The sequence below is a fragment of the Heptranchias perlo genome, chromosome 16, assembly GCF_035084215.1.
Source record: "Heptranchias perlo isolate sHepPer1 chromosome 16, sHepPer1.hap1, whole genome shotgun sequence".
Lineage (NCBI taxonomy): Eukaryota > Metazoa > Chordata > Chondrichthyes > Hexanchiformes > Hexanchidae > Heptranchias > Heptranchias perlo.
This window is the reverse complement of record NC_090340.1, coordinates 41,008,711-41,028,673: the sequence shown is the minus strand read 5'-3', so window position 1 is coordinate 41,028,673 and position 19,963 is coordinate 41,008,711. Positions and strand designations below refer to the sequence as shown.

At 41.3% G+C, this 19,963-nt stretch overlaps 1 protein-coding gene across 7 annotated transcripts in view; it reads right to left on the bottom strand.

The window, feature by feature from the left end:
* The window catches only part of banp (BTG3 associated nuclear protein), a 242,214-nt gene that overhangs the window by 135,873 nt on the left and 86,378 nt on the right, over positions 1-19,963 (bottom strand). For all 7 annotated transcript variants that reach the window (XR_010965968.1, XM_067998009.1, XM_067998010.1 and 4 more), the window contains exons 7-8: positions 6,629-6,868; positions 1,490-1,657 (exon numbers count right to left, since the gene is read on the bottom strand). Coding sequence is in view for 6 of the 7 variants with exons in the window: in XM_067998009.1 (XP_067854110.1) it covers positions 1,490-1,657; positions 6,629-6,868 (408 nt within the window). In the remaining variant the exon portion in view is untranslated. The remainder of the gene's footprint in view (positions 1-1,489; positions 1,658-6,628; positions 6,869-19,963) is intronic.

Genomic DNA, 19,963 nt, shown 5'->3' with positions numbered 1-19,963 from the left:
TATGTAACCATGGCTTGCAAAATCTCTACCAAGTGCCATTCAAGCTTTTTTTCCTGATTATGTATCTGTATTAATTCTAAGCAAAATAAGATTGGGGTATATAGGAAATCTGCAAAGACCATGGTTGGTAATACTCAGTATTATTTATAAAAGCAAGTAAAATGTGTCTGGAAACAGAACTGTTTTATTAGACCACAGTGTCTAAATCATTTCCTAAATACTGTGGCAGAAAATAAATCTTTGCATTCAAACTTTGAAGAAGTCAGATGGTGCTTAAAAATAGGCTTCAAGTAAGTGATCAAACTTCCTTAGTGCGCCTTTATTTCTATTCCTGTAAACTGCAACTATGCAGTTTGAAAAAAGAAAAAATGTTTTCTTCACCAGATGGATAAGGGCACAAAAGAATAATTATTACAAAAACTACAAAGGTATATTATGTCTATTATACTTCTGTACAGTTAATTATTTTACAAAAGATTACATCTCTGAAACATTAAGGATGGGCCAGAAAGGGCAGACTCATCCAAACAACAATGCAGCACTCCCTCAGCACTGCACTCAAATGTCAGTCCTCTGGAGTGGGACTTGAACACAAGCCCCTCTAACTCAGAGGCAATAGTGCTACCAACTGAGCCAAGTATGAACTTAAGTAAGTAGTGTTGGTGATGCAGTAGCATGTGGGTTTCAAACTTAGCTTAGGGTTGAACAGGACACTGAAGTTCCACATCATCTGGTTCAGCCTGCATGAGTAGGCGAGGAGAGGAATGGAATTGCAGACAAAGTATGAAATTTTTGGCAGGAGCCGAATAAAACAGCTTTCTCCTTCCCAATTTTCAAAGAGAAAATTCTGACTCATCCATGCTTGATCTTAGACAAAATATCTTACAACTCAGAAATGGTTGGAAGTTGACAGTGTTGGAGAGAGAAAAAAAGGGAATGTTGTCAACCTGTGGAAACTGCTATCAATCAGTAAATGAGGAAAAGGAGGGGGTGGGGGATGAAGAGATCGAAGATGGAAGTTTTATGTGCTCCGGAGCTGAAGTTACAGGACAGGAGGTGAAACCATTGCTGGAGATGTGCTGGCTCTGTTACAACAAGTAAGAAAAAAACCACATGAGGGGGGAACCCAGAGAAGATGGGCATAGGATGAAAGGCAGCAGAGGCACACAGAAAGGTTGACCATGTTGAACTCCGCAAAGAGATTAAGGGGGAATACCAACCATGTTGCTGACTTTGACCAAGTCAGTCTTAATGTTGTGGGCACAGTGGAAGACAGACTGAAGCAGTTTTGCTATGACCAAAATATATGATTACTGTAAACTATATTATACATATAAAAAAGTAAAGATAGACTCTAAATAATTGCTTTACTGGATTAACTGCCATTATATTCTGCTAAAACATGCCTTCAAAGCCCAAAAATGAAACAAATAAATAGAATGTATAAAATATCTTTCTTTGATAATGTTAACACCATCTATATTTGTACCTGTTCCACTCATAACTGAAGATGAGGGCGTCCTTCGGGCAAAACCTTTTACTGCCAAGCTTTGTCCACGTTGCTTTCTGCGCCATGCTGTTCGACATTTAGAGTCTATGCTCTGTTTTATTCTGTACCAGTCCGATTCAGTGATTCCAAATTTATGGAAAAGGTGACCTGTAAGTGTTAAAAATGATTTGGAAAATATAACTTTGTAGTAGATGCACAAGATTACAGGCAAATTTGTATAAAACTTGCCAATAGACACAATCATCCCCCAGTGATACCAAAGGCTATGACCAATCGCCCAGTGCTGGCAAAACATTAAACTGGCCCACAAGTACAGCTAAATCCCACTCCACCTCTTTCCCCCCACCATTGCTAAATAACATGGGCCTGAACATCCGGTGTCATTGCAACAGGGCAGGCGTTGCTGACCTCAGTTCCTGACTCTGCCAGTGTATCCGGGGTAAAGACGCTGTCAGCATATTTTCATGTCTTCAGCGGTGCAGACGCTCCAGTATGGGCACATCTTTGGTGCCTGCATGGGAGGTGGAAGCAGGGTATGTGACACTGGCAAGCTACATGGAGGCTAGCTGGCTCTGAAGTGTTTTTTTAAAAACTTTTGGTCAATCAATTCCCTTGTAGATTGTGCTGGCAATTTTCAGGGCATCGAAGCTGGGACTTCTTCAGGTCTGAACACAAAGATGTCACAAACCTGCAGGGTGAAGCCATTAGCAAATATAGAGGATATATTGATTTTCAGTTTTCACAGAAAAAAGATGGAATCGCAGAATGTTATCCCAAAACACCAGTAATCAGGAAAATACCACTTACTCAGTCATCAACAATCAATGGCCCCAATTATAAATGAGTGGAATAACAGAGTGCCATCCCCAAAACATTGGCAAAAATTCTGGAATTCTGTAATAGACAGAACTTGACTTATTCAATAACTGCAAACCAGTGGGCCTGGTCATGATGTTTTTATTATTTACTTCCTTCACAGTCCTCACAATGGAAATTGATAATCAGCAATGGTAGCAATTTGGATTCTGTCAATGAATGGCATTTGACAGCTATAAATTACCTGAGGAAGGAGGAAGCCTCCGAAAGCTTGTAGATTTCAAATAAAAATCGTTGGACTATAACTTGGTGTTGTAAAATTGTTTACAATTGTCAACGCCAGTCCATCACCGGCATCTCCACATCATTTGACAGCTCGGTAGCTGAAGTGAAGTATACATTTAAAGCAACTTGATATTGGCAGCAAAAAAAAATGGGGATGTACAACAACTGTCAACTTCAGTTAACAGCAACTGTAGGCTCAGTGTCATCTGGTCATACTGACAAAGAACAAAATACAGGCTACATCAGTCAGATGACTTTGCTCCTGGGATCATCTAAATAATACTCAGACGTTCTCTATAGAGAGAGCTGAAAAAAAGTCCAAAAACTTAAGAGTCAGAAACTAACTTAGATTTCTTCACTGATCTTGTTCCCCTACCAAATGTCTATGGAGAATTCCTTGCCAGCTCTAATAAGAATGGCAGGCAATTAGTTTCTCCAAATCAGAGTACCATAAGTCAGCATATTTACTCTGAAACCAAATTGGCAATCAGACAGCAGATTGCTGTGATTGACTTATTGCTGAAAGAATGCCTTAAGAAGCTTACTAAGTGAGTTTGCCATAATTCACTATGATCGGTTATGATCGCAGAGATGGTATTCCATTACATGTGTAAATCAGGCCTCACTAGGGAAAAAACCATGCCATACGTTTCTCAGCAACTGCTAAGAATTTGTTGTTGCTCTATGATCAGATGGTATGAGATGTGCAAGGCACAGAAAAAAAAGAGTCTCAACTCTCTCCCACCCACCAAGAAAATTCACTACTTCTGTAAGTTACACCAACTGGTAACCCAGAAGAGAAGTAACATCGATGAATTTAAGGGGAAGCTAGATAAACATATGAGGGAGAAAGGAATAGAACATTATGCTTATAGGGTTAGATGAAGAGGGATGGGAGGTGGCTCGTGTGAAGTCTAAACACCAGCATGGACCAGTTGGGCCAAATGGTCTGTTTCTGAGCTGTACATTCTATGTAACATATATCCTATTGTGATAGATGAGTTTGATTAACTGGCCGCACCAGATTTGAACTCTCAATTTGCTGAAAGGTCATTCTGAAACTGCTTGCATTTTCATGGCTATGTGAAATTGGTATATAACTGTATGGTTCATCATAAAATAGTTTTCCTTTAAATAATGTAATGTTTTTGTCCAGTGACAAAATATTCGTGGTCATAGATCCATTCCCAGTCAGCCTAATTCAAAACTGATGATTAACAGTCATCTACAACGCATTTAGATACTTTCAGTTTAAAAATACTTATGCAAATAATCTAAGTTGACTCGACACTGTGGAACAATTTGCAAAAAAAACATTAATTTGGTTTTATAAATTGTCATATTGAGGGTTCAGCTGTAGCTTACAAAATAATTCTTAGTTTTGGCAAGACAGATAGGACACTACTGTGTCTGTGACCATGCCATCAATTCCTGACATAATGTTCATATTCAGGTCTTGATCCAACTCTATACCTTCTCAGCACTGATTCACTGTGGAAAGCTGGTTCTTCTTCCACAGTGTTTGTTGAAGTCTTACATTGACATGTACACAAGATCGCTAAGTGGCGCCTGGTCCCATTATGCAATAGAAAGAAAAGAAAGAAGAAAGACTCGCATTTATATAATGCCTTTCTCGACCTCGGGATTTCCCAAAGCGTTTCGCAGTCAATGAATTACTTTTGAAGTGTAGTCACTGTTGCAATGTAGGAAATGCAGCAGCCAAATTGCAAGGTCCCACAAATAGCAATGTGATAAATGACCAGGTAATCTGTTCTTGTGTTGGTTGAGTGATAAATATTGGCCAGGACACCGGGAGAATGCCCCTGCTCTTCTTTGAATAGTGCCATGGGATCTTTTACGTCCACGAGAGGGCAGATGGGGCCTCGGTTTATAAAATATTTATTGAATCCAATTCCAAAGCAAACCAGTAGACTACATTTCTTTTAAAGTCCTTGACATAGGAATTACTGATTAGAACAATAAAGCTAATTCGATTCACTCTACGTGATATCAAGAAACGGCTGAGTGCACTGGATACAGCAAAGGCTATGGGCTCCGACAACATCCCGGCTGTAGTGCTGAAGACTTGTGCTCCAGAACTAGCTGCGCCTCTAGCCAAGCTGTTCCAGTACAGTTACAACACTGGCATCTACCCGACAATGTGGAAAATTGCCCAGGTATGTCCTGTTTACAAAAAGCAGGACAAATCCAATCCGGCCAATTACTGCCCCATCAATCTACTCTCAATCATCAGCAAAGTGATGGAAGGTGTCGTCGACAGTGCTTTCAAGCGGCATTTACTCACCAATAACCTGCTCACCGATGCTCAGTTTGGGTTCCGCCAGGACCACTCGGCTCCAAACCTCATTACAGCCTTGGTCCAAACATGGACAAAAGAGCTGAATTCCAGAGGTGAGGTGAGAGTGACTGCCCTTGACATCAAGGCAGCATTTGACCGAGCGTGGCACCAAGGAGCCCTAGTAAAATTGAAGTCAATGGGAATCGGGGGGAAAACTCTCCAGTGGCTGGAGTCATACCTAGCACAAAGGAAGATGGTAGTGGTTGTTGGAGGCCAATCATCTCAGCCCCAGGACATTGCTGCAGGAGTTCCTCAAGGCAGTGTCCTAGGCGCAACCGTCTTCAGCTGCTTCATCAATGACCTTCCCTCCATCATAAGGTCAGAAAAGGGGATGTTTGCTGATGATTGCACAGTGTTCAGTTCCATTCGCAACCCCTCAGATAATGAAGCAGTCCGAGCCTGCATGCAGCAAGACCTGGACAACATCCAGGCTTGGGCTGATAAGTGGCAAGTAACATTCATGCCAGACAAGTGCCAGGCAATGACCACCTCCCCTTGACATTCAACGGCATTACCATTGCCGAATCCCCCACCATCAACATTCTGGGGGTCACCATTGACCAGAAACTTAACTGGACCAGCCATATAAATACTGTGGCTACAAGAGCAGGTCAGAGGCTGGGTATTCTGCGACGAGTGACTCACCTCCTGACTCCCCAAAACCTTTCCACCATCTACAAGGCACAAGTCAGGAGTGTGATGGAATTCTCTCCACTTGCCTGGATGAGTGCAGCTCCAACACTTAAGAAGCTCGACACCATCCAGGACAAAGCAGCCTGCTTAATTGTCACCCCATCCACCACTCTAAACATTCACTCCCTTCACCACCGGCGCACAGTGGCTGCAGTGTGTACCATCCACAGGATGCACTGCAGCAACTAGCCAAGGCTTCTTCGACAGCACCTCCCAAACCCGCGACCTCTACCACCTAGAAGGACAAGAGCAGCAGGTACATGGGAACAACACCACCTGCACGTTCCCCTCCAAGTCACACACCATCCCGATTTGGAAATATATCGCCGTTCCTTCATCGTCGCTGGGTCAAAATCCTGGAACTCCCTTCCTACCAGCACTGTGGGAGAACCTTCGCCACACGGACTGCAGCGGTTCAAGAAGGTGGCTCACCACCACCTTCTCAAGGGCAATTAAGGATGGGCAATAAATGCTGGTTTTGCCAGCGACGCCCACATCCCATGAACGAATAAAAAAAATAATCAATAAGTTGTAAACTGATCTGAATTTTCTGAAATCATCCAAATCTGAATAGCTTTATTCCTTTCTCGAGTACTGAAATTTTCAGCAAATTAGCTGACACACCTAAACTATGAAGAAATGTTGAGAAATACACTGCAGTGTATTGGTTACAGTATAAGCCCTTCACATTTCTTATAACTACATTTAAATTATGTTAATAGTCTACCCTTGCTACTGCAGAGAAGTTGATGGGTAGTGTTGCACCATGGAAAAAAGATTTTCTATCTCATATTACTAAATAATCAACAGATCAAAATTAATGTCAGAAATTTTGGAACCATCTATAGCCCATTTAATTGCTCTCCTTGCAGGAGTGAGTTTGGAGATAAATAACTACAACAAAAATGAGGATGGAAGTGGAAAAATAGTGGTTTAACAATCAATAGATAAATATCAGTGCTTACATCTAATTCCGTAGATCATTAGAGGATCCAGCTGTTTTTTGCCATGTTTTCCTTGCCCCGAGAGATTGGATACAGCTTGTATCTCACGATGGAACAGGTAGTCCAAGAGTGTCAATGCCATTTTTTCAGCTGTTCTGCAATTTGTGGCAACGTGTAGCATGTCAGCAGGAGTGATAGGACACCTGACTCGCATCTCAGGGTTATTCTCATCCCCAAGCCAGGTTCCATTCGGGTAATCCTCTGGAAAAAAAAAGTATCACAGAAATCAGAAATAGTTGACAAATAGTTTTGTTTAGTGTTGTTTATCAGTAACTCCCAAATCCTACCACATAAAATCTTATCAAGTATTGCAAATAGTCTCAATTTTGGATAGTTGCTATTATAAACAAATATCTCCCTATTAGAGGCTTGTTCAGACATCAAACCAACTAGTTGATCTGTACGGAAATTATGATTCGTGGGGCCATGATTGATTTAGGTTGCTCCATCTATCACATAATCCTATTTTTGTGTTTGATCATGGAGACAGTTAAAAATTTCAGCTCCACAACTCAGTCGAAGCATTGATAACAAAATATTTTTCTCTTCCTCATTGACTCCCGCTGGGATAAGATTACACGGGGTGTTGACAGGCCGCCAGTACCTTGTACAAACAGTCACACCTCAAATGTGAGCCTAAATATCGAGGGTTAGCAAGTTAATTGAACATGGAGAGCATCACAGCAACTTTAATTAGATCATCACCCAAACAGACCTTCCAACAGGATATCACTAGATAGCAATCAGGTGCACGTTGAACAATCGTAGCACCCAGACATGCAGGCACTCTAACTGAAACACTAAATCAATATTGTCATTCATCATATTTGCATTGTTAAATAATGTGAATAACTGGGCCAAATAATACATTGTCTGGTCATTTTTTTAAATTAATTGCAATGTTGATGTTGTAAACTGGATACTGGCATGAAAATGTATACATTTCATTGGCAAATATGACTCACAATTTGGGAATTGCTATAGAATCAACTAACCAGTTCCACAACCAATTATAAGGACATTTTATATTTTGAGATGGTTATTTCTTTTTTTAAAGAACATAAATATTCACTACACAATTTCCATTCTGACAGCCACATGTTTTTGAAGGGAGATGAATTCTACCACACACAGAGCCAGAATTTACCGTAGCCGGTGAATGAACGACACCTGCCGATAGTTAGATTTGCCCTTACCCGTTTAATTTCCATGAGATTTTGCACTGGAAGTTGCTGTAAGTGGGAGATGGAAACGACTTGGCACCCTCTACAGGGCATCTGAGATCTGTGTGAACAGGGCAAGCAACTGTGTATGTCCTTAACCAATCAGATTGAAGGATTGTTAAATGAACAGCGCAGAGTCTGAACCAGGAAGTGTAAGTTAGAATAGTGAATTCAATGTCAAATCAGGTATAGAAAGAGAAATAAAGAAAGATTGGATTAAGAGAGAGAGAAAAAAAGAGACAGAAAGAAAAAGTTAAAAAAAATAATTTCATTAACGGTGGAGCGGTGCATCTCGGACAGCAACCTCCGGATTTTTGTGTTTAACCTCACATCTGCCCTCGCCTGAAGTTGCTGTGCAATTTGCGCATAAATAATGGTGAGCATCGTTAGCCTCACCGTTATTTTGATTGGAAAATCTGCGCCATTATCTTTATGAAGTACATATTAAAATGTCCTCTTCACTAGCAATCATCCAATTTAATCAATATGTTTGAAACAAATAGAATTTGCATTATAAAATAATTAAAGCTCCCCTGATGGTTCATGCATCACATGGTGTAGTGGTGAGCCAGAAGGGTTCCAGTTCAATACAGCAGATATCAGTGGGCTTGCAATGATACAGTCTGTCTGTGAATAATAAGTGTTACACTGGTCTCGGTGCCCAGGCCTAGGAAGGGGTAAAAAAGCAGCCGGGGTTCTCTTTTGCTGATTGGTAAACTATGATCCCTGTAGGAAAATATACATTTAGCGTGATGTGGGGATACGAATAGGCTCGGCTTTTTTGATGCCCCCACTGTTGATTAACTGACCAACACTTAACATCTAGGTTTACACAAGAATACCTAGCTGGGTTAGTATCAGAGGCTTTCTGATGCCTCTACATCCAAACCCCAATGTGATGAAAAGAAAATGTCATCACATTTCCTATCATAGAAAAGCTTTTATGCTTTTTTTTTTTACTTTGCTGGTAAGTTTAAATTGAGTTTACTGCAACATGCCAGTCCGGCTTGATACACAACATAGAATCATAGAATCATAGAAGTTACAACATGGAAACAGGCCCTTTGGCCCAACATGTCCATGTCGCCCAGTTTATAACACTAAGCTAGTCCCAATTTCCTGCACTTGGCCCATATCCCTCTATACCCATCTTACCCATGTAACCGTCCAAATGCATTTTAAAAGACAAAATTGTACCCGCCTCTACTACTGCCTCTGGCAGCTCGTTCCAGACACTCACCACCCTTTGAGTGAAAAAATTGCCCCTCTGGACCCTTTTGTATCTCTCCCCTCTCACCTTAAATCTATGCCCCCTCGTTATAGACTCTCCTACCTTTGGGAAAAGATTTTGACTATCTACCTTATCTATGCCCCTCATTATTTTATAGACTTCTATAAGATCACCCCTTAACCTCCTACTCTCCAGGGAAAAAAGTCCCAGTCTGTCTAACCTCTCCCTATAAGTCAAACCATCAAGTCCCGGTAGCATCCTAGTAAATCTTTTCTGCACTCTTTCTAGTTTAATAATATCCTTTCTATAATAGGGTGACCAGAACTGTACACAGTATTCCAAGTGTGGCCTCACCAATGCCCTGTACAACTTCAACAAGATATCCCAACTCCTGCATTCAATGTTCTGACCAATGAAACCAAGCATGCCGAATGCCTTCTTCACCACCCTATCCACCTGTGACTCCACTTTCAAGGATTCAGTCAGACTGAATCATGGGCCCCGATATTTACGGGGAGGTGGGGAGGGTGTGGATGAGGCCGAAACCGGCAGAAGAACCTGGCAAGGCCAGGAATGCGGAGGCCCTGCCAACAGGACCTTTAACACTTTTTAGCACCGCTTCCCACCCGGCAGCTGGCCAAATGGACAGCCTGGCTGGCGGGCGGGAGAGAACACCAGCGGCAAGTGGCCGCAGCCGGGGACCCCGCTAATCAGGGCTGGGGGGAGGTCGGAGAGGCTCGCAATCAGGAGGGCTAGGGGGAGGTGGACAGTCGGGGCTGAGGGGAAGTGGGCAGTCGGGGCCGGGGCAGGTCGGCAGTCGGGGCCGGGGGCAGGTCGGCAGTCGGGGCCGGGGGCAGGTCGGCAGTCGGGGCCGGGGGCAGGTCGGCAGTCGGGGCCGGGGGCAGGTCGGCAGTCGGGGCCGGGGGCAGGTCGGCAGTCGGGGCCGGGGGCAGGTCGGCAGTCGGGGCCGGGGGCAGGTCGGCAGTCGGGGCCGGGGGCAGGTCGGCAGTCGGGGCCGGGGGCAGGTCGGCAGTCGGGGCCGGGGGCAGGTCGGCAGTCGGGGCCGGGGGCAGGTCGGCAGTCGGGGCCGGGGGCAGGTCGGCAGTCGGGGCCGGGGGCAGGTCGGCAGTCGGGGCCGGGGGATGACAAAGGCTCCCTTGAGGGGCTGGGAAGAGGACTCCGGCTCCTCCTCGCCCACAAGGATTGCTGAAAGAGGCACTTACCTTGTGGAGCCAGCAGTTCCCATCTCCCTTTCACTGCCAGGTTTCCCAAACCCTGGGAAACCCATGTTGCTCCCACAGTGCAATTGGGAGCCAGATTTAAATATGTTAAGTGTTCCAACTCTCTACGGCGGGACACTCAGTCACCCAGATATCCATCGCCATAAAAAAGGCCGCAGGCGCATGCATAGCGGGTCGGGGTCATGTTCCCCGTATTTCACTTTTTAACCCCCGATCCACTGACTCTCTCCCTCCTGTCATGGGGTGAGGGGGAGTAAATATCAAGGCCATGGAGTCTCTCCATAAGATGAGTCAGGAAATCAGTTATATGCTAGTTTTTAATTACAACGTCGTCTACATGCAAAAAAAAACTACAAATGCTGGAAATCTGAAACAAAAACAGAAAATGCTGGAAACGCAGATCAGCCAGCATCTGTGGAAAACGCAGATAAGTTAACATTTCAAGCATATCCTCAGAACTGAAAAAATGATGCATGAACAAACATTTTAATACAATCAAAACAAAGGGGAGGAGGAAGGGAAAACATAACAAGCAAGTAAGTTTTGGTGGAATGACCTGTAACCTGCTTAAAAGAAAAACAGGTAGTGAATACATGACTGAGATAATCTTTATATCAGACATTTGAAAGACACATATAAGAAGTTAAAAACATTAGAGAAACAACGTGAAAGGCTAAGGCAGTGGGAAGCAAACCAGAGATGAGAAGATGGGGAACATTGAAAGTCGATCAGATCTGAAATTTTGAATGCCTTATCTCATCTCTTTCCTGGGTCACTGCCTTAGCTATTCAAAAGCAGAAACCCCAGCCATAGACCATTGACATATGTTAAATTGGCAGCTTTATTTGATTTTGAGAGATATATTTTTACATTCCTTTGTTCCTGATCAAAGTTCAAAAAGTATCATTGGTATATCTCTGGGTGCATACTACCAGATCACCAGCTTTTCTGAGGCTAACAAGAGGAAGGTGGGTAGCTTCGTGGGAAGAATTTGCCTTGGTCTCCATATAAGCTTATTCTTAATAAAAGTAGTAGTGAAGAGTCTCAACTGCTTGTTATTTTCTGCAATCGAGGAAGAATAGATAGGCCCGTAAAAACAGTGTACGGTGCTGTATTCCCTTTGCTATTTGTTTATTGGATGAGTTAAGATTCTGCACTCAAATTAAAAGAAAAATTGCAATGCTAAATATAGACCAGAATATAGTATGTGATCTTAATTGAAACTCCATTTGTATTTTTTAAGAGAGCAACAGAATCCTCCCATCACAAATTCATACATGCTAACCTGGAAAATTTACAAAGACTAATGAACAACTACAAAAATGCTGACACAACCCCAATAAAATTAACCATTCAAATGACGACCAATAACTCAAAAACATCCTTGACCAGAGGCATGTGACCAGGGCCACTGCTTTAACAGGAATCACATGAAGGTATCATAGCTGAACAATGTAATAAAATAAATAAGTTATCCTTGATCTTTCATGTGGGCTGAAGGAAGTCCTTCCATTACCCAGGAGTTCTCAACCTTGAAGGAAAAGTGTTTCAACATCCACAAGCTTAATGTGCCTTGGGACCTTGCTGCCATTGAAGAAAAACAAAGACCAAAGTACCCTTTAGTCCCCTTAGCAAGGTTCTGAATGCTGAAGATGGCTCCCGGGTACCAATATGAATGAACAATTGGAACAGATGGCCACTGTATCTTCCAATGAACACCTCTGAGATCCTTGCTTGATGCAATGCAAAGCCACTATTACATTATCTAATGTACTAAACTAAGTCTGCTGCAGGAGGTACTTTTCCATGAGCAAGCTTATTCAAGGATCTTATTGATGTTTTTCAGCTTCTTAATAATCCATGTAAACATTTTAAGTGCCTTTCTCACTTGGCTTTCTCCTGTGTTTGTCTTCAGCTAATATAAATTCATGTCAGCAATTTTTTTGTTGGTGTGGTAAATTCAAAAAAAAATTATAGCTCTCAAACCACATTACCATTTAAATTAGATTGCTTGCATGCTTTGTAAAGTTTTGATGATTACTAGCTTCATGATAATACAACCATCTCCAGGACATCTGTTTTCAGTGTGGACTCCATTTCACTTCATATAAAACTTGAATAAAACACAATATATTTAGTTCCACTCAACTGCAGCAGACCAAATAACTCGAAGTCTGGACTTGATCTGTGGCAGTTTGCGGTGCAATCTAAAGTCCCATCCTTCAACTTCACGTTGTAGAAAAGAGTGTTCTCTTTATTTAGCTTTTCTGATCATACAGGGAATGATATTCCTGAGTTTGCGAATTTTCACAAAAAAGTCAACACGAGTATAAATGGTACTCCCTGCTTAAAACTCACGCTGACATATTCACTAAAATTAGTGAGGACTGAAATTTCACTTCCAATTAGTATTTTAATAACTGAGAAGAACACTCAAAAAGATATCCGCTTGCTGAAAATTTCTGCCAAGTATATCATTGGCAAGAACTGTGATGTGAACATTGCAAAACAACTCATAATTAATCATAACACTTTGTACCATCTGACTGCATGCTTTGTGATATGAGCAGGACAGCTTTCAAAATAAACAACAAGAAGTCAAGTGTATTCAGGTACTTGATGGCAGGTTAGGTTGTTCTACTGCAATTGTCAGTGCAATATCATCAGCATTTTTATAGTGGTGTGAGATGTTATTCTGTCTCCTCCCAACAATACAGAATGACGAGAAGGGGAAAGGGCAGTACTCCAAGCATTATTCTATAATTATTCTGCAGTTTTAGTGAAAAAGAGCCAAGATTACCTCTTACCTACATCAATAAGGATATGAACCCACATTGCTATACTGCACTTCTAGTGCCAACACAAAAAAAATCCTATGTGGCATCAACATCAAAGATGCAGTGCTATACAACTGCAATGCATCTTACAGTTGAAGGTACACAGCATCTGCCAAATCACCTTCAATTAATTTTCTTGATTGTCCCCATCAAGGCAAGAATTGGCCTGTTTCATCATACTTTTGAGGTGCTTCTTGTTTATGCCATGATCAGTCTACTAAAATGATAGCCCTATGATGTGATATGTTTTCACATAAATTCTCACTGCATTAAAATGTCAAACAACTTGATCAGAATAGGTTCTTCACCCTTGTACAATATTCTCCATTCTTCAAATAGTTATCCTCCACATACCTTAAGACGTACAGTACATGGAAGACAACAAATAAAAATCCATCTGGTAATATTGAATACTGCCCATAATCTCCACCACTGGAACAATACTTCATTCTGTTACAAGAGGTAAAACTCTGCTAATGCTGCTAATCAACAATTGTAAAGTTTTAGAGGACAAAAGATAACTGAAACGCACAATTAATTATTCAGCTATCCCTTTTAATAACATTTAATGTAGACATATAAATATGGTGCTGGCAGCTAAGGAAAAATAATGGAATATGTCTGCACAACATTTGCCAAAAAAATTCATTTCTATAGGCCTGAAATGACTTCTTAGCTTGTCTATCAAATACATCTTGTCTAGACTTACTTCCACACAACTTTACAAGTGTTTGGAAATCAAGCAAGAACTTTTCAGCATCTGTCAAGGTTGAAGTTCACTTTTATGCCCTGATGATAGCTCACTGCATTTGCAGAACTTAATCTAGTTAAGTAAACGTGTAAAATGATTATTAAATAAACAAATGTTTTATCTCTTCATTTTCCATCCTTCTTGAATCTACAAATTATGATACTCTTGTGAACCTGGCATTATGTCCTGTGTATCATTGTTTCTATAGCAATTTCAAACAACTTACATTGTAATTTAAGAATTGACCTCTTTGAACGTAATACTGAAAAAAATTTTAGTATTGATTTTGGCAGTTCAGCAGAAGTTTGTGACATCCCAATGCTAACAGCAACATACAGAAGTTTATAATGGTGGGATAATCTAAGGGTCAAAAATCACAGGGCTATGGCCTTATAATAGAGAACAGAGTCACAATATCCTATTAATATTGATGATAGAGGACACAGCCAGCAGATCAGGACCAAAAGATTGTCTGGATAGGGCCAGAAGATCACTGAACAGAGCTGGCTTGACACAGCACACAGCCTTGATTTCACATAGGCAGATGTGGGGAATAAGATGGATTATGTCGAGTCTGGAAACAGACCAAACACAATGTTTGGATCCAGAGATTCACTGGAGCATATCCACTTTATTGGCCTGGAATTCGCTGCAATGGTGATACTGGTAACCAACGCTATGTTAGACCATTGTGTTTCCCATTCCTGCTGTGGCAAATTCATACCGTATTTTGCTGGAAAAATAATTAGAATACACCACCATGAACATAGCTGTGACTCAAGCGTTGCGGCCAATGGGTTTCGGGAAAGGGCAAGGTATTAAGTATTCTCTCTCAAAACAGTTCACCTCAAAACTGTAGTAAAAATTAACGCTTTAAGTAACAGTTGAACTAACGCATATTAAATGTATTCTACTTAGGATTTAATAAAACCTGATAAAATATGCATAGTATTACTGTACTATTTAAATTCAAGGACCCAGAATTCGCTACAAAATAATCTTGCATTGTTTAGACATTTAATGAGTATATACAGGTATCTGTTGCTTCATTTAAAACAAGTGAAATGTAACAATATAAATCAATGCAACTGACAAGTCACTTAATAGTGTACAAAGTGTGAATAACGTGATAATAAAAGCAAACTTTCCAAAGGGCGGGACGCATCTTTGTGCACACGATTGACAATCAAATTGTCCAATGAAAAATTGCGCGTAGTCTCTGGCAACGTTCCAATGGGAACGTTCATTAAATATTTTCTCCATTCAGAGTGCTGTATGGGTGGGACCTGGAATTGAAATTTAAGCTGGGCCGAGCGTTATGTTCATCAGCGGCAGAAACTGAAGGGAGCTGAGCTGCTGCAGTCGCACACAGACAAGCACAGACATGCTGCTCTTTACCATCGGTTTAAATCAGATTCACCAAATCAGCAACTGCCGTACTGCTACGGAAAGCTTTCCAAAGTGGAATGAGTCGTGAAGGCCAATATATCTGTAAAATTGGGAGGGAGTAGTGTAAATAAAATGCAACACAGTGAAATGGTTATGAATTTAAATAGAAGGCCATTTTAATGTGTTACCGATAGTAATTCGAGGTGTAAGTGCAAAGAGGGGGAGGAATTCCTGAAATGTGTATAAGAGAACTTTCTTGATCAGTATGTTTCCAGCCCAACGAGGAAGGAAGCAGTGCTAGATCTAGTTCTAGGAAATGAAGTGGGACAGGTGGAGCATGTTTCAGTAGGAGAGCATTTGGGAAACAGTGATCACAATATCATTAGGTTTAGAATAGATATGGAAAAGGAAAAGAAAAATCAAATGCGAAAATATTCAACTGGTGGAGGGCTAATTTCAGTGAGTTGACAGGGAATCTGTCCCAGGTGGATTGGAATCAAAAATTGGCAGGTATAACAGTAAATGAGCAATGGGAGGCCTTCAAAGAGGAGATAGTTCGGGTACAGACTAGACACATTCCCACGAGGGGGAAAGGAAGGGCATCTAAAGCCACAGCTCCCTGGATGACTAAAGATATAAAGATTAAAATGAAATAGAAAAGGGAGGCTGATGATAAATGTTGGGCTCATAATTCAATAGAGAACCAAGCTGAATACAAAAAATACAGGGGAGAACTGAAAAAGGAAACAAGAGAGGCAAAGAGAGTGTATGAGAATAGATTGGCGGGTAACATAAAAGGGAACCCAAAAGTCTTTTATAAACATATAAATGGTAAAATGGTAGTCAAAGGAAGGGTGGGGCCGATTAGGGACCAAAAAGATCTTCTTGAGGAGGACGAGGGCTTGGCTGAGGTACTAAATGAGTACTTTGCCTCTGTCTTCACTAAAGAAGACGATGCTGACAATGTCACAGTAAAAGAGGAAGTAAAGAAATTGGATAGGATAAAAATAGATAAACAGGAGGTACTAAAAAGTTTGGCAGCGCTTAAAGTAGAAAAGTCACCTGATCTGGATAGGCTGCATCCTAGGTCGCTGAGGGAAGTAAGCGTGGAAATTGCGGAGATTCTTGCCACAATCTTCCTATCCTCTTTAGATATGGGAGTGGTGCCAGACTGGAGGATTGCAAATGTTAAACCTTTGTTCAAAAAAGGGGACAGGGATAAACCCAGCAACTACAGGCTAGTCAGTTTAACGTCAGTGGTGGGGAAACTTTTAGAGACAATAATCCGGGACAAAATTAATTGGCATTTGGAAAAATATGGGTTAATAAATGAAAGACAGCACGGTTTGTTAAAGTCAAATCGTGTTTGACTAACTTGATTGAATTCTTTGATGAAGTAACAGAGAGGGTAGATGAGGGTGGTGCGGTTGATGTTGTGTATATGGACTTTCAAAACGCATTCGATAAAGTGCCACTTAATAGACCTGTTAGCAAAATTAAAGCCCATGGGATCAAAGGGGCAGTTGCTATGTGGATACAAAATTGGCTCATGGACAGAAAACAGAGAGTAATGGTGAACGGTTGTGTTTCAGACTGGGGGGCAGTGTACAGTGATGTACTCCAGGGGTCAGTGTTGGGACTACTGCTCTTCTTGATATACATTAATGACCTGGGCTTGGGTATACAGGGCATAATTTCAAAGTTTGCAGATGACACGAAACTCATAAATGCAGAAGAAGTAAGGAAGATAGTAACAGACTTCAGGAGGACATAAACTGGTGAAATGGGCAGATAAATGGCAGATGAAATTTAACACAGAGAAGTGTGAAGTGATTCATTTTAGTAGGGAGAATGAGGAGAGGCAATATAAACTAAATGGTGCAATTTTAAAAGGGTGCAGGAACAGAGATGCCTGGGGATGCACATACACAAATCTTTGAAGATGGCAGGAAAAGTTGAGAAGGCTGTTAAAAATGTATATAGGATCCTGGGCTTTATAAATGGAGGCATAGAGTACAAAAGCAAAGAAGTTATGCTAAACCTTTATAAAACACTGGTTAGGCCTCAACTGGAGTATTGTGTTCAATTCTCGTTACCACACTTTAGGAAGGATGTCAAGGCCTTGCAGAGAGTGCAAAAGAGGCTTACTAGAATGGTGCCAGGGATGAGGGACTTCAGTTATTTGTTCTCTTTACAACAGAGAAGGTTAAGGGGAGATTTGATAGAGGTGCTCAAAATCACGAAGGGTATTGATAAGGAGAAACTGTTTCCAGTGGCAGGAGGGTCGATAACCAGAGGACACAGATTTAAGGTAATTGGCAAAAGAACCAGAGGCAACATGAGGAAAAAAATTTTACGCAGCAAGTTATGATCTGGAATGCATTGCCTGAAAGGGTGGTGGAAGCAGATTCAATAATAATTTTCAAAAGGGAATTGGATAAATACTTGAAGTCGAAAAATTTGCAGGGCTATGGGGAAAGAGCAGGGGAGTGGGACTAATTGGACAGCTCTTTCAAAGAGCCGGCACAGGTACGACGGGCTCCTTTTGTGCTGATTCCAATGTTACCCCTACCCGTGATAGTTTATACAAACAGAAATCCCGAATGATGAAAGGTCTTCGAACTGAAACGTTAACTCTGTTTCTTTCTCCACAGATGCTGCCTCACTTGCTAAGCTTTTCCAGTATTTTCTGTTTTAATTCCCAAATGAGCTATTTCGAATATGACCCGTTGGACATTGTAAACAGTGGACCGCACAGGGTAGTTTTTTTCAGACCTGCTGCTCTAGAAGATAACTGATTTTTTAAAGCAGTTTATTTAATACAATTCAATGCATCGCAAAGTATGGACTTATCATTTGAGCCAGTTAATTCAAATGTAGGTTTATTTACATCATCAATACTCTGCATTTCAAAACCAAAATATTCATGATACTTCCTGTTCCTGTGATTATACCAAACATACTGAGCCCTCCAGTGCCATGCTGTAAAGGCCTAAGTGGCTGCAGCAATCACAGTGGTGTTGATTCAACAAACTCAATCTCGCTATTGATTTCAACGGAGACAGAGTTATGATAATTAGCTGTTCAACTTTTTCCAAAGAGGGTCTCTGTGGAGCAGCTCAAAATTTCCACCATCGCGTACGTAATGACATAAGTCACTCACATAATTTCTACACCATAATAATGGCATACGCCATAGATGCGCCATTGTTATGGTGCAAGTTTTCATCAACTTCAGTCTCATTGTTTCACATAGTTAATAGATTGCCTTTAGGGCTTTGTGGAGGAGTACCTAAAAGACAACGATTTTGAGAATAGGTTGGCAGGGGAAAAAAAGCACATGGAATAAGAAATTTCAGAATACTAAAGAGGGTGGAACAAAATGAAGGGTTTGTCACCCTGGACTGCTCCCACACACCTCATGTGAGGGTTTGAAGAAGAAAATTGGCAGTGGACTGGAATCAGGTCACCTGCTCAAACTCTAAGCTGAGGAATCGTGAATAGCCTAGGAACACCTAAAGAAAGGAAGAAACAATATTAAGATATAGGTAATAAAAAATCATGGTCTATAAACTGCCAAATTTACCATTGCTCTTATTTTTAGTATATACCATTGGATCTCTAATGACATCATTCACAGCGAGTCCAGAGATACACTATTATTTTACATGGGCGGGCTGAACCCTAATAGTATCCACCTCTACTTGTAGCAGGGCCACAGTTGAATGAGCTGAGAGCTATTAATGAAAAGCTCACACCCCTTAAAAAAAAACACCAGTTACTGGGCAATAAAGCAAGCTGTGTCAAGAACCCATAACACTGTAGATCAATTAAAATGTTCTGGTGCTAAAATATATTACCTCTACCATGTCAGCAGTAGAGTTTGTGGATGGTTGATTCAAGGTTTATGAATGTTTTGTTTCGGGGAATTGTAAAGTCAGATTTTGGGTCAAGGTTGGGTGGGGCTCTGCATTTCAGTTAGGCCGAAGTGGCATTGGGAGGATCAAGACGGTAGAAGAGATCAAACCATGCACAGAGGCTTAAGTGTCAGGTTGGCTCAGTGGTAGCACACTCACTCACCTGAGTCAAAAAGTTCAAGCCTCACTCCTGGAAATGAGCACATAATCTAGGCTGACGCTTCAGTGCAGTACTAAACGATTACTACATTGTCAGAGATACCATCTTTGGATCAGATGTTAAACTGAAACCCTGTCCGCCTGCTCAGGTGGATGCAAAAACTCCCTAGCACTTTTTTGAAGTCAGGCAGGGCTTGATGTCCTGACCAACATTCATCCCTCAATCAACACTACCAAAACAGATTAACTGGTTACTCATCTCTTTAGCTTTTGCAGGACCTTGCTGTGCATAAACTGGCAACCGCATTTACCTACAAAACAGTGACCAAGCTTCAAAAGTAATTTTTTGGCTGTGAAATGCATTGAAGCTCCTTGAATACACAAAAGGCGCCATATAAATGCAAGTTCTTCTTCCTAACTGGGGGTTGGGTAAATTTGGCACATAGAAGTGCATGCTACGGGCCCACTGGATATTTTTATGGTCTATTTTTTAAATCATATCTTTTCCTTGTACAGGGTTATGTGTACAATTGGGTGTTGAACTGTCA